Source organism: Cynoglossus semilaevis, unplaced genomic scaffold (genome assembly GCF_000523025.1).
Source record: "Cynoglossus semilaevis isolate Cse_v1.0 unplaced genomic scaffold, Cse_v1.0 scaffold1507, whole genome shotgun sequence".
Lineage (NCBI taxonomy): Eukaryota > Metazoa > Chordata > Actinopteri > Pleuronectiformes > Cynoglossidae > Cynoglossus > Cynoglossus semilaevis.
In genome coordinates, this window is record NW_007585114.1 from 44,852 (window position 1) to 67,802 (window position 22,951).

Consider the following 22,951-nt stretch of genomic DNA (forward strand, 5'->3'; position numbering starts at 1 on the left):
TGAATTTGGAGCAGACAAATTTCACTGTTTCAATTTTTAGCTCTCCACTGTGTAAGGAACTATGTCAATTGTTTGAGGTAATTAACACTTTGGGAAGCACAGCTTTAATGCCAAATATCTTAAGCGCACCAATGTTTTTAATTGACTCTCTCTTCTCTGTGCACACAGAGGCACAGTTGCTGCAAGTTTAGAGCTGATATTTCTACAAAAGAAGTGAGTGATGCCGACACAAAAAAATCTTTTTATTGTTAATTTTTTTAAATAAATATACTTGATACTATAATATTATAGACTTAAGAAGGTAAAGATTTATTACAAATTTTGAAATCAGTTGTAAAGAAAAACACTAACTTTCTAATTAAGTCAGGTATTGGTTAAAATTGCCCATATGTCCATGAGGGGTTAGTGCTTCTAACATTTAGTGTTAGTTTATGGTACAGAACTCACAATAATGGTAATGATAAATGTGTTGATAATGGCTATTTTCAGGGAATTATTCATGTGTTATTATACGTATTATATAGATGTGGGTGACAAATTATTTCTTCTTCTTCCTATTATTATTATTATTATTACGGGACATAAGAGAAAATAGGAATAACTAAAGGTTCTCAGAGATGCTCAGAGGGATCAAGATGCCAAAAATCACAATGTCAGGATTTTTATTTAACGGAAGAATATGGGTTATGCTCTTCACACTATTTCATAATTAAGTTAATTTTCCTATGGTTTAACTGTGAATCAACGGACCTGACGTCGGACTAAGAAATAGATAGATAGATGGATAGATAGTTAGATAGATAGATAGATAGATAATTTAGAAGAAGACAACCTTGAAGTTTACTTTATAAATCTATGCTAGCGTGTGTGCACAGTAATTGAGCAAATTTATACAATAAGACACTTTGTCAGGGGCTTCACACCACTGGGAATTAATCAAACCACGAGAGGTGAGTGTCTCACCGCTCAAAATTGATAGAATAAAAAATACAATTGGGGGAAAAACGTACCTATTAAATGCATTCCTGTGAGAAACATTTACCCTCTCGGCACACCAAGAAATATGAGCTGAAAGAAAATAAAACAAATGGGAGTTTGCTTGCGTTAAAATCGTATAAGCACAACAAAATTATACATAACTTCAAAGCCTAATTTTCACAAGGGACTCACCTTGATAAATAAAGACGAAAAACAAAGATAAGGACCGAAAGAGCCTTTTCCAGCTGCGTCCTAAATAGTGATCCATTCGTGTTTCGCGGATCCCCGTCAGTCGGGTTTGGACAGCATCACCTGATGAAGATTCTCGGCGTGAAGTCCCGCTGCTCTCTGCGCTGCTCCATCCGCCTCATCAGCACCTGCGGCTCCGCAGCGACTCGAGAACAGACTCACCTGCTCATTAGCATAATGCATGCAGGGGTGGGCGGTGTGTGTGTGTGTGTGTGTGTGTGTGTGTGTGTGTGTGTGTGTGTGTGTGCCAGAGAGGGCAGCAGATTTATGTAGGATCTAATTATCTAGTTGTTGTTTTTTTTGTTTGTTTGTTTTACATAAACCTTTTATCCTTCAAATGCTTCCAATTATAACAAGTGAAAAGCATGTATCATCTCGACCAGTCACTGTACAACACGTGGCTACCCTAATATAACATCTAATCACAACAATTAATTCTAAAAAAGCACGTTATCCAACCTCACATTGCATGGAACGTAGACCTGCAAAATAACAATAAATACACTTTAGATTCAGTGGAAACCAAAATAGCTGTTGAGTGACTTAAAAAAGCTTTATCTACAAACCTCCAAGTCAAAATACTTGTGGTCTTTCAGTCAGCCATGTCCTTCTTTGTAGAATTCAGGGAGATGTCTCTCAAACCTGGTCACAAGCAGTGTCTTTGCCTCATCGAACAACAACAAGCTGTGGAGAGACTGACTTAACATGTTACAGTTATTTACTTGTTTTGACTCACCTCTAATACTCAATCACAAACAAAGTATAACATTGTTTACCTTGAAAGTACCTGGCTACCTAACTCTTAATCGTTTTGGAAGAAGGAAAATATTGCTTACATGGCTAGAGTCACAGCGTTGCCTGTGAAAATGTGTTTTATCAGATGTCACTTTTAGTTTTTTGCATTAAAGGGTTAGTGATTGACTGAACTCCTAGGAGACTGCTGCTGGCTCTGAGTGGACCAACAAGATATCAGTTTTCAATTACAGACACTAGCTGGAGGTAAGGGTCAAAGGGCAGAAAGGTTTCAATTCATGAACATGAAGTTCAGTCAAGCATTCACACCAAGAGTTTACAAAAGCCATGACTTAGTAGAGTGAGACGCAGCATTACCTTGCTCCAAAACTGAAAAACGTTTCTCTGGAAAATGCAGGAAAGATACACATACAATAAATATTTCCATGAATTTTCACTTCAAGCAACTGTCACCTTTGCACACAAGCGGAAGTAAAAAAAAAACATTTAGTAAAAAGGTTATTTATGAGAACTACAACACACATCAATTTACAACTAAACACTACTTCAGGTGGTGTTTCCAACAAAATGTTCTACTTTGGAAAATTCAAAAGTATGTATTCGACATCTGGTCACAACCTGCTTCCTATCTTATTCCTCAACTCCTATCAGTAAAACCTTTTTAACCATTTTAATCTAAATGTTAGTTTCACCTCAATACAGTAGATTGTGGTTAAATTGATATTTCTTTCACTTTGAGCATGAAGCCAATAAAGACAAAGCGACTCAAGTGTTTCCTTTACCACTTTAACTTGTTATGAACTTACACCCTTTCCCAATGAAACAGCAGAGATTGAACTAAATAAGCTGTACACAAAAGCAGCAGATTTATGTAGGATCTAATTATCTAGTTGTTGTTTTTTTTGTTTGTTTGTTTTACATAAACCTTTTATCCTTCAAATGCTTCCAATTATAACAAGTGAAAAGCATGTATCATCTCGACCAGTCACTGTACAACACGTGGCTACCCTAATATAACATCTAATCACAACAATTAATTCTAAAAAAGCACGTTATCCAACCTCACATTGCATGGAACGTAGACCTGCAAAATAACAATAAATACACTTTAGATTCAGTGGAAACCAAAATAGCTGTTGAGTGACTTAAAAAAGCTTTATCTACAAACCTCCAAGTCAAAATACTTGTGGTCTTTCAGTCAGCCATGTCCTTCTTTGTAGAATTCAGGGAGATGTCTCTCAAACCTGGTCACAAGCAGTGTCTTTGCCTCATCGAACAACAACAAGCTGTGGAGAGACTGACTTAACATGTTACAGTTATTTACTTGTTTTGACTCACCTCTAATACTCAATCACAAACAAAGTATAACATTGTTTACCTTGAAAGTACCTGGCTACCTAACTCTTAATCGTTTTGGAAGAAGGAAAATATTGCTTACATGGCTAGAGTCACAGCGTTGCCTGTGAAAATGTGTTTTATCAGATGTCACTTTTAGTTTTTTGCATTAAAGGGTTAGTGATTGACTGAACTCCTAGGAGACTGCTGCTGGCTCTGAGTGGACCAACAAGATATCAGTTTTCAATTACAGACACTAGCTGGAGGTAAGGGTCAAAGGGCAGAAAGGTTTCAATTCATGAACATGAAGTTCAGTCAAGCATTCACACCAAGAGTTTACAAAAGCCATGACTTAGTAGAGTGAGACGCAGCATTACCTTGCTCCAAAACTGAAAAACGTTTCTCTGGAAAATGCAGGAAAGATACACATACAATAAATATTTCCATGAATTTTCACTTCAAGCAACTGTCACCTTTGCACACAAGCGGAAGTAAAAAAAAAACATTTAGTAAAAAGGTTATTTATGAGAACTACAACACACATCAATTTACAACTAAACACTACTTCAGGTGGTGTTTCCAACAAAATGTTCTACTTTGGAAAATTCAAAAGTATGTATTCGACATCTGGTCACAACCTGCTTCCTATCTTATTCCTCAACTCCTATCAGTAAAACCTTTTTAACCATTTTAATCTAAATGTTAGTTTCACCTCAATACAGTAGATTGTGGTTAAATTGATATTTCTTTCACTTTGAGCATGAAGCCAATAAAGACAAAGCGACTCAAGTGTTTCCTTTACCACTTTAACTTGTTATGAACTTACACCCTTTCCCAATGAAACAGCAGAGATTGAACTAAATAAGCTGTACACAAAATGCATCAAAAGCAGAAACACAAGAACAGGTTCAAAGAAAGATCATACATTGTGCAGTTTTACAGACTTCGACACTGCTCCTGCACTCATTCACAAGACATTATGTGCTATGTGATGACAATGAAGAGAGCAAATACTAAAAGACACTTATCAAGTCTAAACACTCTAGCGTGAATTTGTTTGAACTCTTCCCAGTGCTGTACTTGAATGCATACAGGAGCGCAAGAATTAAAAAGTACAGTCATCTCACAACACTGTGAGATATTAAAAATTCAACAGCCTTTTACACAGATGTTTAGATGACTTAAAATGTTTAGAAGTGACTGATTTTTTTGTTTTGTCTCTCAATGATAATTGAAAAGATTCAGAGTCAGGCTGAGATTTTCCCAATCTGAATAGAACCTGCAAACATTATTACTGACTCAGACTAGTACGAGACATTATGAAATGACAACTGTCAAAATGAGTAAACCAGAAGAACACCTAGAAAATCCTACCTTCGAGTAGATGATAGGTTTATGTATAAAGGAAATCAGCAACTGCAATGTCTGAAAGGACAGTATGTAAAATTATTTACCAAGAGATGCAATAACTGCGTCAACTCACATCCTCAATTAGATTTTGCAAGTCTAAATTCAGTCAGCATAAATGCAAAAGTTTAAATTGCTCATATCCTGGAATGCATCAACATGTATTTACATAGTACTGTTGGTGAAGTAACTTAAATCACCCAGAGACTAAATGTATATGCCCTACGAGAGACATTAATATAAAGTGTTTTAAGAATGTAAAGAGCAATGTTTCCCTCAGATGAAACAAGTATTTCATTCTTAGAGTATCGGCCAATAATGGCAAATTTCAATTACTAACCAATCACTTGATAAAACAATATCATTAAGCATACACACATTGAACTTAGCTTTGTTCATTTTGCTCGTATAACAAACTCAGTGTGTGTGTATTTTGGATCTTTGGATAGAGTCCCAGGTGCTGAGGCGTTATCTCTGCCGGTGGTTGGCAAGCAAGAAATCCTTGTCTTTACAGGTTAGGCAGAGTTTGAGGTTCCTGAGTGAACCACCTGCAGTGTAAAATGCCCAGATGCCCATCAAGAACAAGACGACATAGGTGGGAACAAGGCTAGTAACGTACTCAGGATTCTGGAATGTCTGTGAGAGAAGAAGATCAACACAAAAAGCAGAACATTAACATTATACATAACATAAGAAACTATAAGAGCACAAACAATTGTACTGAACATTAGTCATAAACATAATGTTCGGGTTTGTGTGGCAGCCACCAATGACTAATAACTTGGTCTAAAGGCCACATTTCCCACATATGTTACTGATCCTGCTGCTGTATTCAAAATATATATGTATATCTGTTTCTCCAATTTCTTTTTTTAAATTTATTTCTTGCATTTTCTCCCTGTGTTCTTTAGTCCATATATTTAATTTTTTATCAATTTTGGAAATGTCAGGACCAAATCTAAAAAACAATGTTTTTATCAACATAGATGCAGCTGCTTAAATGACAATAAGGTGTGAGTCAGTCAATTCAAAACAACCACCTCCTTGCTGTAAGAAAAAAAAAAAAACATTTATTAGTTTTTAATAATAAACATGTTTTTAAAGCCAATAACAAATGTATTATGTATTTCAAACGCCAAAGTATGGACAATACAATTCTAAATATTTTTAATCTACAGGATAAAAACATGTTTGTATCATATTTAGATACAAAAAGATGTTGGCCACTGTCCTGATCACAAAAATATTTTTGATTTTTCTTTCCATTGAGATCCGTTCATGTCATGCCAATAAAACGTTGAGAAATTAACGGGTATTGACAGGAAATTAACGCTATTGTACTGTCAATACAAATTGATTCTTATCTTGAATTTCGCTTAGATTTACTTCCCATGTAGACCGTCTATATGTAATATTCTTCCTGTTTTTTATTAATAATTGTAATCATCAGCTTTTCAAGTTTACAAGCCCAAAAAACAAACAGTGTCCGCGAAACCGTATTCCTGGCGCAGTTATTCTTAACCCGTAATATTAATACGTTTTATGACGTGGACAAACGCATATTTAAAAAAATAAATAATCAAAAATAAATAAATAAATCAGACGAGCGACATAAAAGATCAAAGCTTCACCCGACAGCCTCTTTACTGCGTCACGCCAATTGCTGATATATTCACACCCAAACTTGCATATTTAACAGGCTGTTGGTGTTTGTCAGACTTTCCGTAACGGAGACATGGCTCCTAAAAAGTGCACAAGTATGCAGCGGCGCGAGTCGCTGCAGTAAGTTTTACGTCAGGACCCAATTACAGTTAATACAATAAAACGTAAAAGTAAATAAAACAGTACAGTAAATATAACGCTGCAGTATACGTACACATTAAGGGTCTGGCTGCGGGAGAAAGAGCGGAAGTTAGTCAGGAATCGTACCAGACGTGTAATTTAGAAGTTCTTCTGTGTTGTGCAAAGTATTTTTGTAAATTGTGATCAGGCCACTGAGCAAACAAGGGGGATTAAAAAGTGTCAGGGTAAATATGATTAGTTAATAGATGTGATTGACAGCAACGTCAAAAACTGCAACAACATTACGTTCAGCAAAAGGTGCCACAAGGACAGAGTCTTAATAAAAGCTCCAGCTATAAATGTCATGTGTTGACATGTTAATTGTAGCCTCACACGTTTACCAATTTTTTTTCCTCTTTTTGCCCACATATTTTATTATACATACATACAAACTGCTACTAAACGATTAAAAGACCTTGGACAGGCAAATTTAGCCTAGTGGCGAAATACCTCCAGTTATATTTACATTTGGGCTGTCAAAATAAATGTGTTAACCTTAATAGGTAATTTGTGATGTATATTAGGTTTGAAAATTTAAAGCATAATAACGCAATGTTGACAGCAATTATATAAATTACACAGACTCTTCTAAAATAAATGTTGGCAGGGAGTTAGAAGATGTGGCGGTCCGTGATGTGACCCACACTCAGCTGGCCCAGGCACTAGCCTCGGTTGACGCCATAAATGAACTACAGAAGAAGCGACGGGAGGAAGATGAGCTGAAGATGTTTATAGAGCAGCGCAAGCAGGTAATCATTGGCTCACTTCTCTTTCATTTAAAAAAATAAATAAAATAAAAGGTCATGATGTAAAAAGACGAGAATTTATACTGTCTTTTTTGATATGTCTTTTTCACGCAGGAGTTGAACAGATTACAAAACTGCATAGATGAGCGTCAGGTGGAAAGAAGAAAGTCACACATGGGCTATAAATTGTTTGTAGAGGTAAGGAATCATACTTCACTCATGATAGATGTATTGACAGACAGTAACCCAACAGAGTAAAAAACGTTTTGTCTATATTCCGGCACAGCATCAAAAAGCTGAGAGAGCTTGTGTAAACGCCGTGGAGGACGCAAAGAGAAATGCGATCGAAAGAAAGGAGCAGATAAGGAAATTAAAGCAGGAGAAAGCTGAACTGTGGGAGAGGAAACAAAAGCTTGACCTTCAAGTGCGGAAAGTCATTGTGTACTTAGGCTTCATGGAGGAGTTGGCACAAATGACTGAGGTGGGCTTAAAAAAAACAGGTTGGACCGGTATCATCTACAGTAAAATGAGTCATTGTAAAGTGGGAACCTACTTTTAATTTTAGGATTATGTTGGTTGGTGTGTTCTTGTTATGTGTAAAAATTTGCATTCAGTAAGTTGGATTACTGCCTTGCTCTTGTCTATGTAAGCAGTTCAGTGATGTAGAGTCACTTGTGGGCAATTTGGAGAGACAACTGGATCTAAGAGACGACCTGTTACGGCGGACAGCAGAGCGAGAGGAAGAGGGTGACGAACAGAAAACAGAAGAGCAGAACAAGCTTGATTTAACACAAATTAAAGAGGCAGCATCTGAGACTCTAATCTGGGTATTTTCACTGCTAATATTTCTGTACAAATGATTGCCATTAGACCAAAATCTCTGAATAATGGATTAAAATCCCCTTGTCTTTATTCAGGCAGAAATGTTTGACCAGCGTCAGAAAGTTGTTGCGAGTAAAGCAGCTGAAATAATGAATATTGAGAAAATGATTCAAAACTTCTACCAAATGGCTGGTGGTGGATCAGAGGAAGACCCCAAAAAACAGCTAGACACTGTATGTTTTGCTACACAATGACCAACTGCATTTTGTTCCACCTCCACATTACACATACATTCTATTGTGATTCTGTTTGCTTCTCTATCTAGATTAAGATGTTTTTTGAGAAGCATAAAGAACCTCCAGCAGAAGATGAACCTGAACTAAAGGCCACAGAAGAGGAGCAGCCCATCCCCGAGTCAGACCAATGACAGACACTTTATTAACAACATTTTAGTTGAAGTATCTGTAACTGAATTCTTTGACATTAATATACATACATGCAACTCTCTAGTTGTATGTATGATTATGTGATACCACTCGGCCAATGAAAAGAGTGGGACTGATTTAAAGTACAGTCTGTGGCCAACAAAATGATGGTAAGCTTTATGGACAGTCATGATGTCATGCAATGCTATATTTATGTAATTAGCATCCGTTAACTGCAGCATCACTTTCCAATGACAACAAATATCAACTTTTGAGAGAGTTTACATTTTTAGTTAAATAACTCCAAATGTACCTACACGTAGCTGTACATTTAAGTTGCTATTGTACTCTACACATAAATAAAGATGAAGCATTTTTAAAGTGATGCTCCCAAAAGTTGTTACAGTATACTGTAGATGTACTTTGATGTAATCTCTGTATCCCTGACTTCTCTCCTTCTCCCTCTCTCTCTCTTAATTTCTCTCTATTAAAAATGATCTTCCATAAAACATCTACAAGGTTGTGGCATCAGAGCTTTGTTGTCCTTTAACAACAGCAACACTCACCAGACAAGACACCAAAAGGTGACTTAATATGACAGCAGCCAAAGCCCACCAGCGCTGCTTCTCACAGGCATCAAAGAACACCACGCCCCAGAACATGTGAAGCAGGATGATGGCCATGGTCATGAAGGCTGAAAAAGAGGTCATATCATACTATGTATAGCTGCAGGCAGCTTATTGGAATAATGTAAAAAGTTTATGCAGTCAACTAAAGACTATTTTAAATTGGTACCAGAAGACAGGAAGTAATGCTGCGAGTCTCCGTGGATACCAATAGTTCCTGGTCCTACAGAGTCAGCCAGGATGTTCACCACTGAGAAGGCTCCACTCATGAAACCAAAGCCAAGACCGGACACTGAAAGATAAATAACAACAGGGAAAAGCAATATGATCAATGACTGATGCTTAAATGAAATCAGGAAAAAGAACATCTTGTTAACTAAATGACATTTGTCACTTTAAAATTAAACAAAAACACCACCTAATCTGGTATTCGACAATAAAGTTGAGTTTGAGTTTACAAATCACATGGACCAAATAAATGATAAAATAAATAAAACAATAAAAAGCTTTCTGATCATGCCTGAAAGACATGATTAATTTCCCCTGCATTTTAATTTCCTTCAGCTTTCTATATAAATTTGCCTGTACCATGTAACAGTGAATATATTGTGAATATTGGTTGTACCATATGCAAGCTGCCGTATCGAGATGGGCATGGTTTCCTCCTGACTGAGAGTGAGAAGTCCCTCATTTGCTTTTCTGCAGAGGGAGACACAAAAAAAGTCACATTGTTGTTGCCGTGAACCTAAGAAAGACCAGTAAATAGATATGTCAGTGGAAGGAAGATGATCTGACCTTTAACAATTATAAAGAGGAAAATAGTAGGAAACCAGGCCAGACAAACAGAAGGGAGCGAAATGAGATCCAGTTGGTTTGTTCTACTAAAATGGTGCAATCATTCCTAAAACAAGCAACTAGCAGAAATCTATACAACTCAGCATTAATAGCAGAGATTTTGAGAAATGAACTCTGACCTCAAACCATAATTTTAGAGATTGTTTTAATCAACAGAGGAAAGTGTTTAAATCTATGAAGAAGGGTTAACAACAACATCAACAAGTCAATAACAATGACAGCAACTTACTTCAGAAGTTTGTAGTACGCAAAGCGAAAGACTTCCTGCAGGAGGACGGACAGCACCACACCAAAGATGAGCAGACCTTTCTGCTGGGCAGCACTATCCTTATTACTGATCTGCACTGAGATGAACCACACGAGGGAGGAGAGTAGCAGAGACACCAGCCAGAAAAATGCTCTGCCAGATTAATAAAAAGGATGTCAGAGGTGGTTAGCTTTGTGTTTACATCCCACTAGGCTCCAAAATGTACGGTATATCATATACATATAAACATATATATGTATACGTTATTCTTAAAGCTTACAGATACAGTAGTTAGCATCCACCATTATCACATATGGCAATATGCCTCGCACGAAACCACGTTCAAGCACGTATCGGTTCATATATAACTATCAGTTACTTTATTAAATATAGATTAACTTTGTTATTTTTAGAGAAATGGTTTTAACATTACAATCCAATATGGCGACCTTCATTGCGGATGTCAGTTTACGATGCACACTGGAGGAAAATAAAATAATTTCATATTTGAAATAAAATTTAAACTCATTGAGGATGTGAAAAAAAATTAAACATCTAACTATATCAAAAATACTACAATACTACACAGTGTAAGTACACTATTAACCTGATTTATACATTCAATGTGTTATATTGTTTGTGCCTTCACAGACTGTGCCTCTAGTCGTTATAAAGAAAAAGAGAATAGGATTAGTTTTGTTTTTTTTTTTTGTCATGTAAAACGTTGAGGTTTGGTCATAGCAACAAGGATTTCGTTAGCCAACATGCTAACCCCACTATTTACCGGTGATATGTTTACGCAAATAATGCAAAAACACTGACAGATAACAGATGTAACAGATTTACAGATGTTTTAATTTATATATATATATATATATTTATATATATAATCCAGACAATCTCACCCTGCTATGAGAAAAATGACCCTCAGCGGCTCCCGGGCGATGGTAAACAGGAACAGAGCTATGGCCGGGCCGAAGGCAATAAAGGTGCAGCCGAAAAAAACTGCCGCCGTCATTTTTGGCTTTGTATGGAAAGACGAAGATCCTTTCCTACTTTAGGTGCCCAGTCTGACTACCAAAGAGTTTAAATGAAGTTGGAAATGTTTATTTCTTCAAATATTAGTATCCTTTCAACACGGGAGCTTCCTCTACTGTTGGACGTCTTGTCATGTGACCAGGGAACAGAAGTTTTTTTCTTCTTCGTGAGATTTTTAAGCAGACCGACAACAGCATTTGTCATGCCGCCACCTACAGGTATTGTGTCTAAGAGCAAGTTTCAAGAAATAAAACACACAAGAAATCCGATTTTATTTTTTCCTTTATATTCTATACAAGTTTTAAGCGATGTAGACCTACATAATAAAACATACACTAACACTTTTGACACACTGATATTTAGGCATCTGTCTCAAACATCTTCTTCCTGCCGTCCATCCCGGCCTTGTGTTCAATATTTTTCCTCCAGTCACCAGTTTGTTTTTCCTAAGTGACAGTTAATATAGGTTTTTTATTTTAAGTTTTATACAGAATTCTTAATAATTATAATTTTTCCACAGTATAATAACTTAATCATCCTACCTCCTCTTTTATTTCCTTTTTGACCTGCTTCAGGTTGGCCCTCAGGTCCATGGACACTTTGTGTTTTGAGCCCAGAAGAGCAGCCAGCATGGCATCAGCAGACATTCGTACCTTTTTCAATGCTGGCTTTCTAAACTTGCCATTAAGATCCCGAACCTTCAGCTTTAAGTCGTCAATCTGACAGAAAAGAAAATAACTGAGACTAAAGGTAGAGGTTTGCTCATAATACTGTCCTCATTTTAGGTATTGTTTTTGACAAATTTCAATCAGGCACATCTGTAGATTTACTGAGTGAGCTTATTACAATAATAATATAAGAAGCTTGGCACACCTCCTTATTAGACTTTTTCATTTTCATCTCCATGTCATATCTCTCTTCATCCACCATCTCAATCTGTTTGTGAAGCTTCCGGCACAGTTCCTGTTGTTATAATAACAGGAGAAAATCTGAATAACTTATAAGAGGTTCTTGATCAATCTTGTCTGAATCAAATATTTATCTGTCACTGCATTCACCTGGTGCATTCACCAAGTTGTGGATATTTACCTGCAGCTCCTGTGTACCTCCTGAGATGGAGAGGACTGGGCAGTTCTCCTCCATGTACACCATCTTCTCCTTCTCTGCTTCCCCGGCCTCCTCTTCCAACATTGTCTCAGCGATCTGCAGTAGCAGGCTCTGAACAGAAAGAGATTGGACTCTCATTTTGCAGTGCTGATGGAAAATGCTTTGAAGACTCTCTTAAACATTTGCAAGGACTAAATATAGACGTCATGAGAAGAGGTCTAGAATTGTTTTTAAAAAAGTGAAAGAGGTATAGCCAACTACATAATAAGTAGTAAAATAATTTTACAGACATATTATGGTCCTATATGTAAATTCCTAAAACAAACATAGCAGTGAGACATTTGTTAGAGGGGACATTTGGACAAGATGAACATTGCTAAAACTGCACTGATCCCAAACATGACAATTTACCTTAAGCTGATTCTTCCGGCTGGTTGACATCTTTTTCCTTAACAAACAAAGACAAATATATGCAAATTATTATAGATGGTCTAATGTTTGTTTGTTAAAGAAAAGTGTGTAAAAGCAATAGTATGGATTGGACTTACTCTGCCATCCTGAGGAATACTGCCTATGGCACAGGAAGAGACACAAGAAGGAACACAAGAGCTTTTAGGTCTCTTTATAGACGTCTACTCAGTGTGTGTGTGTGTGCGTGTGTGTGTGTGTGTGTGTGTGATGGACCAACACCAGTTGGTCAACGGCAGCAGCTGAGCTGAAACAAGCGCTTCTGGAATTTTTCAGGCAATGACAACTCCCGTGACAAATGAAATCTACACTTTTTCATTAAGGCATATTGCAGTTGATGTTGGCCATTTATGTTCTATTCTAATATGCACTACAGTGTAATATATTACTTTACAAATATTACAAATATTACAAATATTTATATATTATTATATCGTGTTTGTAATATAATTAAACCTATACTGTAGAGAATAGTTGATCAGTACATGACATTTGTTTAGCATTGTCTTTGTGATTATATGAATGTTCATATTTATTTATTTAACAATTACTTTCTTTAACAATAAAACACAATGCGGTGAAATTATTGGTAATTACATATGAATTATCAGGACACATTTTGTTGTCAAATATGCCAACTTTGATGTCAAAAATGTCTGTATATGTAGGAAAGTGTTTATACACTTTAAACAACTAACACACTGTTTCAACATAAAACCAATCAATTAGTACTATTTTTACTGATGACTGAGACTCAATGGGCTCAACAATTCTGTGGTGGTTTCCCTCTGAGTCAACTCAGCTGTAGCTTCTAACAGCTGACACAGCCTGTCATCTTTCTGGGTTATTTCAGCTACAGTATCTCACATGGTATCTTGAATTCTAAAGTTTTCAAAATGAAAATATTATCTACTGGGAACAAGCAACAAGTCACATTTACTATTTTTAATACTCATGCTGAACTTTGTTTCCCAACCCATTTAGAACCTAAATGGTGCCATTTAATCTCAGAGACATCTTTTTTCAGAGGAAATGAATTTCTGTTACCTCCAATAGAGTACAACTCTGAGCTGTAGGTTATATACGAAGAAACAAAGAAAAGTATAAAGTTTCTTAATAGAAAGAAAACCCCCTCTAGTGCTATTTGTAACTAACTCTAATAGTAGGTTTGCAGTGAAGCAGAAAAAGCTCGGCAGCAGCTGTCAGCCCTAAACTGGGAGGATTTATTGCTCCTATGTGGTTGGTTCCCATCAAATCAGCTGCTCAGGGAGTGAGGTGAAGAGAAGGAACAAACATAGAAAACAATTTAAGCACCATTGTACAATACTGATATATATATGTGTGTTTGCGTGTGTGTGTGCAACATTAGCAAAAAAGCTACAAAATCAGCAGAAACACAGCTGTAGCCACAGATGTAGCATTAGCCCTAGTATAGATGAAAAAAAGTTTTGATACAAGGTTTTCAAAAAGAGCCAAAAGAGAACATATAAAAAGTTAAAAATTTTTGGCAACAAACAAATTACATTAACAAAACTACTATACTGTAATCCAATTTTCCCTCTTAAATCAAACTCTGTTGCAAAATCATTTTCAAAATTGTCATTTTTCATTTGATGACTCCATTACCTTACATATATTAAAATTAGACATAGTAGGTGAAACTGTATGTATGGATCGTTTTCAGATATTTTTCTTCAAGATTTTTAAGAAGTTTATTGAATTGTTATTCGAACGTGACCTGTACAGTGGCGCGTCTCCCAGCCTAACTGCTTTTATTTTGAAAATAAAAATGACCGGACATATAAAATAAATACGTAACCGTTGAAAACGGCTTTTATTGTGCTGACCGGAAATGCGATGGTTCCATTAATGTCAGTTTGACTGTAGTGGGAAGATGGCGTCTAACAGTCGCCCTCAGCTGTTGCGGCCGCTGCTCATTTTGCTGTTCGTTTGTTCTTTCTCCTTCGGCTCCGTCCTTGGGCTGAAGGCTGCCATTGGTCCGGCAGAACCGCCCAAGGCTTCGGTCCACAGAGGAGATGATGCGGCAGCCAGGGATGCACCTGCTCCTGCCGCTCCTGCTGGGGCCTCGCCGCCTCGTAGGGCGACCGGTTGGAAGCTGTCTGAGGAGGAGGCCTGTCGGGAGGACCTGACTCGGCTATGTCCCAAACACACCTGGAGCAACAACCTGGCCGTCCTGGAGTGTCTGCAGGACCGCAGAGAGGTGAGCGCTTCCCGGCGACAACTGATCGCGTCACACCGTTTCTCGGGACGTGATAACGGGCTTTGGCTGGGTGTGTCGCCCCGCTGAGTTACACTCATTAGATTTATTAAAATAATTGTAATTAAATTTCATCAGTCAGAAAAATAGTAAATAAGTCAATTGTTGTATCATTGAATCCCGCCAGTTTTCTCTAGCAGGTCTCAAAGTCCTAAGAGTTGTGGAAACATTTAAAATCTTTTTATAATTGTCAAAATGAAATATATTTGTTGAGCCTTTCCATATTTGTCTTTTGTGGTATTAACGAAAATTTAAACCGCTTCATATATTAACTGCCAGCTAGCTGATATTTATAAATTATCTTCTTTATTGTATTTATCTACCAGCTGTAAGTGCTGCTGACACTTTCAGATAATTACAGTGCAATACTAGTGTGTAATTACAGCTCATAATAATGTGTTTTATGATTAAGAAATTTAATTAATTTAATTTTCTGAGGCAAAATTGTGTTATTTTTATGTATCTGTATCCCAATTTCCATCCTCTCCAGGCAGCCAGCACTAACAGAGGATACTAAATATAGAATTGTGCAAACTTTATTTAAGATATATTTTCTAATGTCCAATTACATCTGTATTATATATTCTATATTCTATATATATATATATTTTTCCAATCTTTAGCATTAGCTTATTTGGCAATTGTGAAATGGTCAGTTTTGTAAATGTGAGTAGGAGTGATTGTTTGTCTCAGTACGTTGGCTCTGTGGCAGACGCTTGACCTCTGATATAATGGATGCATGATAACGTTTGTAAACAGTGATGTATGCAAGAGTCTATTTTAGTACATTAATAACATTTATGTAATTGTGTCATAAACACTGTTGATAAATGCATAACAGTTTGAATGCAAGTGCATGTGGATACATTTCCTCTGATAATACATTACCTTAATATTTGGTCTTCTCAGTTGATCACAAATAGAACACACATAACCACACACCTAACCACAGATAACCACACACAGACACCTCTGACAGCCCTGAGCGATGGCCTCCTTACTGAGATAATTACATTGCTTCAACTCAATAACAGCTGTGGCCTCCTGAAGAGGTAAATGGCTTCTATAAATCTGTCCTTTCTCCAGAGAAACACACACGCACACACTGACACACCAACCCACCATCACCTTGTGTGCACACACAACGGTGTCAGGGTGTTGGCATGTGTTAAAACATCCCAAATAATTGGGTACATCATGGAAAAAGTCAAAGCTTTACCATTCAATAACCAACTACTTAATAAGCAGCCAACACATACAGGACAGGACTTTGGCCACAGTCACTCACTGACACAGTCGGACGCTTCATTCTCCAACTTCGCTGTGAATCAGTGAGAGTGTGGGGGGGATGTTGAGCGATTCACGAGCAGTGGTGACTGTGAGAGAGAACTGATTTCTTTCACTGCAGTTTTTGTTCACTGTCTTTTGCCATCACTTTGGATTCTTATCTGGAAATGAATGAAAAAACATTAATATAAGACAAGAACATTTATTATTATTCCTCTGATTATTATGATTATTGTGCTTCCCCACAACCACATTTAATGTACTTAGAAATAGTGACATAAACACAAACAATACCATTCAATGGTCCTACATACATGTTATAAACAAATTAGTTCAGGTTTAGTCCATGGCCTGTAAGGACAGACTTACTGTATAAACAAGTTGGTCACATGATTTGCTGGTTAATAAATAAACCAAATAAAGACAATAAATTCATGTTTTTACTACTGTTTATTATTAAACCAACCGCACGTGACATTGCATGTGATGTATTCAATGGACCGTCAGAATTTTGGAATGATTTCAACAAAAGCCAAAAAAGATATTGATTGGTGGAAAATTCACTGGACAAGATGGCAGCTTTTGAATAGATGCCAGGAAGTGCATCTAGGTTTCATGTTTTTAAAGACCCAGAGGAGACATCCAGCCTTTAGTCCTTGACTTCATGTCAGCAGGTAGAGACTCCAGCTTCACTGCAACAGGAAAAAGTGTGTGCGGTGACCAGCTGATTTAATAATATGACCACGTGCTACAGCCTTTGTGCTGTTTACATCTGACCCTTTTACTGTTGTGTTTATGGAGAGAAGAGCTTTTGCTGATTTTTTTTTCCCCCTCTCTTTTCTCCACATTCTTTCCTTTCTCTGCAGGAAACTGACATTGCTGCTGACTGTAACCACGTAAGTGCTTCTTCCAAAGTACTCACAGTCTTCTGTCTATGGGAAATTGAGATGACCATATTTTCTTAGTTCCAAACTTCCACACGCTTTCATTTGTTCTGAGGTTGTTGTCTCGTGGTGAAAAGACTCTTGCAGCTCAGCTCAGTGACTCCTGGATGGTAAACCTCCAGTGTTCAGAGTCCATAGCAATTAACAGCAGACAGGTCTATGAAATGCCACATGGTTAATGGACCACTTGGACTGTCTTTATCACTGCAGGGGGAAGCAGGGGCTGTAATTCACTACGGTCCATGACAAGACCCACTGTCTCTCTTATTCATAGTCCATGACAAGACCCACTGTCTCTCTCTCTCACACACACACACACACACCCATACACACAGGTCTCAACAAGCCCCTGGTTAGGATTCTGCATTGGTTTTTATTTATTTTTGCAGCTGACGGAATACAAAGAAATGATTGCTTTAAAAAACAGGCAAAACCAAACCAAAACAATGAGTCACGGAGAAATGAATCCCCACAGTCACGTTAATAGGCCACAGGAAGTATGTGGTGCTGTGCTATAACCCAGCTAATGAAAGCTTCATTAGTTGGGTTTTCTTTTTCACTTTCTTTTGAAACACACTAAAATGCTTCAGAATGAAAATATAAAATGATCAGAACTAGTAGATGTCAGTAGTACAGATAATAGTGTACATTTTTAGGATATGTTCTTTTGTGTGTGTATAGCTTTAAAATAAGGTGACATCCAGTACTATAGTACACTGACAAATGGCTTGTGATTGATTGCTGGTCCAGAATTGGTTCAAAGGTGCATTTCATATTCTAACCAATCAAACTACAGAAGACACAACTTTAAAAACCACATATTTAGACATCAATACCAGCACCATTTCCTTAGTAAGCATTAACACAAGGAAAGGAAAGTGAACTACTTGTCATTGTGACACAACACACCACTGCACACAACGAAAGCACAAGTACACACACACACACAATTGTTGGATTGTTATTATATGGGCGTTCAGACTGTCACTTGTTGTCTGCAGCTTCTGCAGCTGCTGCAGCCTCAACTTGGCTGGCCCAAAAAGACAATAACAACAGTAGACACGAAATGGAAAGCACAAGAGAATGTGGAGAATATAAAAGAGAGAAGGGAGTTTGGATATTATATTAGAGACTGTCAGTGTTGTGTCAGTAAAGGCTGAATGCTGGGTTCTCACCTAAGTTACTTAGTAATTTAAAACTTTAAAGTTATAATATATGAAGTTGTTTGCTGTGATGTTTTTCTTGCTTCTTTGCATCAGCTTCTGTGGAACTACAAGCTCAACCTGACCACGGATACAAAGTTTGAGTCAGTGGCCATGGAGGTCTGCAAGAGCAGCATCTCTGAGGTCAGTCTGCTCCATGCACTTCACAGATACCCTTCAGTATCTCGCTGACTCTGATCAGTATTCTAACAGTGCTGTCACATGTTCAACTGTTCAGATTAAGGAGTGCAATGAGGAGGAGCGGGGACGGGGCTACCTGGTGTCCTGCCTGGTGGATCACCGTGGCAACATCAGCGATTATCAGTGTAACCAGTATGTGACTAAGATGACTGGCATCATTTTCAGTGACTACAGATTCATCTGTGGCTTCACGGACAAGTGTAAGGAGGACATCAACAGCCTGCACTGTGGGAGCATCAATGTGGGACATAAGGTGAGAGAGAGAGAGTGTGTGGACATCATTTGTTCAGACACAAACAATTATCCAGCCCAAAGGTTTTACACATTGATTATAAAACTTAAATTTAAAAAACAAAAATTTGTATTACAGGGCATCTTTTTTTTAAATAATGCTTACTGCATCTTTAAGCTTCTTTAAGTATCTAATATTACTTCCTTCCACAACAAAAGTTGTGTCAGTGACAGAGACCTAACTACAGGGAGACGCCCAGTGAGGAAAACCAGACCCAGTACTGACCATAGACCACAGATATAACTTCACCGTTGTTGTGCTGCTGTTCTCTCCTCCCCAGGACGTACACTCCCAGGGTGAGGTCATCGCCTGTCTGGAGAAGGCCTTGGTTCAGGCAGCAGAGCAGCAGGATCAAGTATATTCCATCAAAGAGGAGTGTCAGAGGGCGATCCTGCGGGTGGCCGAGCTGTCGTCAGACGACTTCCACCTCGATCGCCATCTTTACTTCTCCTGTCGGGATGACAGAGAGAGATTCTGTCAAAATGTGAGGAGACAGTTGGTTTTTTACATCACATGCACATTTACAGATTCATCGTTTTACTAAGAAATTGTAATTCTTTTTAAAAAAAAACTAATCTAATTTTGTTTTTCAAATAAACTTCTTTCTTTCATACAGATTCAGGCAGGAGAAGGCAAAGTTTACAAGTGTCTTTTCAATCACAAGTTTGAAGAGGCCATGTCAGAGAAGGTAGGACGAGCTGAACATTTCACTCCTGGGTTTATGGGAGATAAAAATAATTCTCAGCAACAGATAAAACAAAATACATTGCATTTAAAAATAATGACTAATAAAAAACTCTGCTGCCGCCTCCTTATTTTTGCTCTAAAGTGCCGCGACGCCCTGACCACCCGTCAGAAGCTCATCTCTCAGGACTATAAAGTCAGTTACTCTCTGGCCAAAGCCTGTAAGATTGACCTGAAGAAGCATCGCTGCAACCTGGACACCAACCTGCCCAGAGCCCGTGAGGCCCGGCTCTCCTACCTGCTGCTGTGTCTGGAGGCTGCTGTTCATCGTGGTGAGCAGGAAACACTGCCTATTGGCTTTACTCTTCCCTTGTCTGTGAAACCTGTCTGTAGTAACGACCACGTGTCGCCCAGGTCGTCCAGTCAGCGGAGAGTGTCAGGGAGAGATGCTGGACTACAGACGGATGCTCATGGAGGATTTCTCTCTGAGTCCAGAGATCGTACTTCATTGTCGGGCAGAGATTGAGTCTCACTGCTCTGGTCTGCACCGCAAAGGCCGCACACTTCACTGTCTGATGAGAATCGGACGCAGTGACCGCAGCACTGCTGTGGACAGTGTCTGCCAGAGTTCAGTAAGACTACAGTCTCTTTCTGCTGATTTAAATTAATCATTAATAATTGTTAATTAAAAAAAACACATTTCCTGATTCACATACACTTAAACATACTTGTATATATGTTTTTGCTGCAGTTAAAAAGTCTGATCCAGTCTGCCGACCCTGGAGCTGATTACAGGATCGATCGTGCGTTAAACGAGGCCTGTGAATCCGTGATCCAGACCGCCTGCAAACACATCCGCTCTGGAGACCCAATGTGAGCTGAGAACACACACAACACACACACACATTGTTTAGTAAACACACATCTCAGTTTCAAATACCAGGTTATCAGCTAATCATACCAGGTAGAAAAAGGGAAAATAAAATCTAAATGAATTTTACTATTACACCACAGGTCAGGTTTTCTCTCTTTTCTCTCTTTATGAGTGGGACATTTCTGTGTGTGTGTTTGTGTTCAGGATCCTTTCGTGTCTGATGGAGCATCTGTACACAGAGAAGATGGTGGAGGACTGTGAACACAGACTGCTGGAGCTGCAGTATTTCATATCCAGAGACTGGAAGTAAGTGTTTTGTGTGTTTTTCCGTTGCCGTGACCTGAGAGTTTGTACCTGTCCCTGTGTTTGAAGCACACAGTCATTTTTACATCCGCTGTTTCCACAGACTAGACCCCATCCTGTATAAAAAGTGTCAAGGTGACGCCGCTCGCCTCTGCTACACCCACAAATGGAATGAGACCAGTGAGCAGATGCCAGCAGGTGCCGTTTTCTCCTGCCTCTACCGCCACGCTTACCGCACAGAGGAGCAGGGACGACGGGTATGATGAAGGAAACATACACTAGACTCAGTTTTAGAGATCGTTCGTGCAACAGACAGATGATTAACTTTTGTGTTTTTTAAATTTTAACAGCAAAATCCTGACGAGCAGGTATGGTAACACATCAGTTCTGGTGAAGGACGTAAATTATTAAGGCTTGCATATAAATTAATGCGCTCTTTTCACATCCTGACAGGATTGTGTAATTGAATACATTTGATCTTAAATGGAAATCATCCATGACTTTATCCAGATTCATATGAAATCACAGTAATCCATACATCCTACACCAATGGGTTCACAGCACGATTTCTCAGCTTTCAGCACTTCTGTACTCAGTGTGCATTTTCCTGAATTACTTTTCACTAAAATGTCCACTTGTGTGTGTGTTGTTCTTGCAGTTATCCAGGGACTGTAAGGTGGAGGTTCAGCGGATTCTCCACCAGAGGGCGTTGGATGTGAAGCTGGACCCTGAACTTCAGAAAAGCTGTATAACTGACCTGGGCAAGTGGTGCAGCGAGAAGACCGACACGGGACAGGTGTGAGACAGCTACAGGCAGTAATCTGCTGAGTCAGAGCTCAGAGTCGGTGTTAGAAACATTTAACATCTGTCTGTCTGTCCGTCTGTCTCTCTGTCTCTCTTCAGGAGCTGGAGTGTCTGCAGGATCATCTGGAGGACTTACTTTCTGGCTGCAGGGATGTTGTTGGAAACTTGACAGAGGCAGAGTCAGAGGTGAAAGCTCCCTTATAGTCATAAAGTGGAGTTTAGTCAGAAAAAAAATATCAAAAAATCTTTTTTATTGAGTGATTAGTATTTGAATTATTCATTGTAATAGTTTTTGGTTCATTTTAATTTTCAGATTTTTTTTAATGGATTTTGTCGCTGTCTGTTTCTGATTTATTATTTCTCACTATTGGCTGCAGGACATTCAGATTGATGCTCTTCTCATTAGAGCGTGTGAGCCCATCATTCAGACACACTGTCACGTGAGTAGAAACACTCAAACATGAACTAACTCTAATAAGTTTACATTTCTTTATACACATTGTTATAATGTGACATTTTTTACTACTATATATTCAGTTGTAAATTTTAAGACAAAAAACGCAGGCTGAACTTTTATCCTCTGTGTGTGTGTGTGTGTGTGTGTGTGTGTGTGTGTGTGTATGTGTTGCAGGACGTGGCTGATAACCACATAGACACCGGTGACCTGCTGGACTGTCTGGTACAGAACAAACACCAGAAGGAGATGAACGACAAGTGTTCAGTGGGCGTCACACACTTTCAGCTGGTCAGTTATCACCGCAACAACCACATGAATTTATTTCCATTTAACTTTCTATTATTCCTCTTTGTAGTCTCTCTATATATTAATTTATTCTGGGATGGAACCAAAGTGGCCGTTTAAATATATGTATCTCACTAAAACTCTGCTTTAGCCTTGATTTATTCCTCCTACTTTGTTCTAGTACCGTATATTATATATAGTATATATTTTTTTAAATATTCATTTACTGTGTTTCTCTAGCTTTGGTGCTGCTGACTGTTACTTTGTGGTAGTTATTTTCTTTTCTGTTTACAGCTGGTCTGTCATTTACACGACAACAGTCTCTTCTGGTGTTTATTACAGTGTTACATTTTAATTACTCCCTGTGTGATGTATGGAAGGGTTTAAATATCCAGCTGGATGAAAGAGTCAGTGGGAAACATGAAAGACAAATGACACTCTC

At 38.1% G+C, this 22,951-nt stretch overlaps 5 protein-coding genes across 9 annotated transcripts in view; 2 read left to right on the plus strand and 3 right to left on the minus strand.

Annotated features, from left to right (window-relative positions):
* otog (otogelin) overlaps window positions 1–2,831 on the minus strand; it is a 37,257-nt gene extending 34,426 nt beyond the window's left edge. For 2 of the 3 annotated variants that reach the window (XM_025053638.1, XM_017030759.2), the window contains exons 1-2: window positions 1,171–2,831; window positions 1,011–1,068 (exon numbers count right to left, since the gene is read on the minus strand). In XM_025053638.1, the coding sequence (XP_024909406.1) occupies window positions 1,011–1,068; window positions 1,171–1,246 (134 nt within the window). In that variant the 5' untranslated portion in view covers window positions 1,247–2,831. The remainder of the gene's footprint in view (window positions 1–1,010; window positions 1,069–1,170) is intronic. The other variant, XM_025053637.1, reaches the window with a different exon arrangement.
* Window positions 2,832–4,107: 1,276 nt separating this feature from the next.
* Window positions 4,108–11,468, minus strand: aph1b (APH1B gamma secretase subunit). The gene is made up of 6 exons (XM_008337181.3): window positions 11,191–11,468; window positions 10,268–10,438; window positions 9,809–9,882; window positions 9,353–9,475; window positions 9,124–9,251; window positions 4,108–5,358 (listed from the first exon to the last, which is right to left on the minus strand). Exons 1-6 carry the CDS (start codon window positions 11,301–11,303, stop codon window positions 5,191–5,193), a joined length of 777 nt encoding a protein of 258 aa, XP_008335403.1. The 5' UTR covers window positions 11,304–11,468; the 3' UTR covers window positions 4,108–5,190.
* On the plus strand, window positions 5,369–9,098 carry LOC103398531 (vicilin-like seed storage protein At2g18540). 2 transcript variants are annotated; one of them, XM_008337179.3, is made up of 7 exons: window positions 5,369–6,504; window positions 7,172–7,313; window positions 7,425–7,508; window positions 7,597–7,791; window positions 7,961–8,137; window positions 8,228–8,365; window positions 8,458–9,098. In XM_008337179.3, exons 1-7 carry the CDS (start codon window positions 6,458–6,460, stop codon window positions 8,557–8,559), a joined length of 885 nt encoding a protein of 294 aa, XP_008335401.1. In that variant the 5' UTR covers window positions 5,369–6,457; the 3' UTR covers window positions 8,560–9,098. The 2 variants fall into 2 exon arrangements, with proteins under 2 accessions (XP_008335401.1, XP_008335402.1); XM_008337180.3 differs by having other exon boundaries at window positions 5,371–6,504; window positions 7,964–8,137; window positions 8,458–9,095.
* Window positions 11,469–11,605: 137 nt separating the features above from the next.
* On the minus strand, window positions 11,606–13,251 carry LOC103398534 (troponin I, fast skeletal muscle-like). Its single transcript, XM_025053639.1, has 6 exons — window positions 12,979–13,251; window positions 12,842–12,878; window positions 12,413–12,541; window positions 12,197–12,286; window positions 11,866–12,042; window positions 11,606–11,769 (listed from the first exon to the last, which is right to left on the minus strand). The coding sequence occupies exons 1-6, from the start codon at window positions 12,984–12,986 to the stop codon at window positions 11,683–11,685; spliced, it is 528 nt and encodes a 175-aa protein (XP_024909407.1). The 5' UTR covers window positions 12,987–13,251; the 3' UTR covers window positions 11,606–11,682.
* Window positions 13,252–14,743: 1,492 nt separating this feature from the next.
* Window positions 14,744–22,951, plus strand: part of LOC103398535 (Golgi apparatus protein 1-like) — a 13,121-nt gene continuing 4,913 nt past the window's right edge. Inside the window, exons 1-16 of one of the 2 annotated variants that reach the window (XM_025053631.1) lie at window positions 14,744–15,119; window positions 17,330–17,359; window positions 18,667–18,753; window positions 18,848–19,063; window positions 19,383–19,586; window positions 19,719–19,790; window positions 19,932–20,118; window positions 20,201–20,418; window positions 20,538–20,659; window positions 20,865–20,966; window positions 21,067–21,220; window positions 21,314–21,331; window positions 21,622–21,759; window positions 21,867–21,953; window positions 22,145–22,207; window positions 22,399–22,515. In XM_025053631.1, coding sequence (XP_024909399.1) covers window positions 14,793–15,119; window positions 17,330–17,359; window positions 18,667–18,753; window positions 18,848–19,063; window positions 19,383–19,586; window positions 19,719–19,790; window positions 19,932–20,118; window positions 20,201–20,418; window positions 20,538–20,659; window positions 20,865–20,966; window positions 21,067–21,220; window positions 21,314–21,331; window positions 21,622–21,759; window positions 21,867–21,953; window positions 22,145–22,207; window positions 22,399–22,515 — 2,142 coding nt within the window. In that variant the 5' untranslated portion in view covers window positions 14,744–14,792. The remainder of the gene's footprint in view (window positions 15,120–17,329; window positions 17,360–18,666; window positions 18,754–18,847; window positions 19,064–19,382; window positions 19,587–19,718; window positions 19,791–19,931; window positions 20,119–20,200; window positions 20,419–20,537; window positions 20,660–20,864; window positions 20,967–21,066; window positions 21,221–21,313; window positions 21,332–21,621; window positions 21,760–21,866; window positions 21,954–22,144; window positions 22,208–22,398; window positions 22,516–22,951) is intronic. The other variant, XM_025053632.1, reaches the window with a different exon arrangement.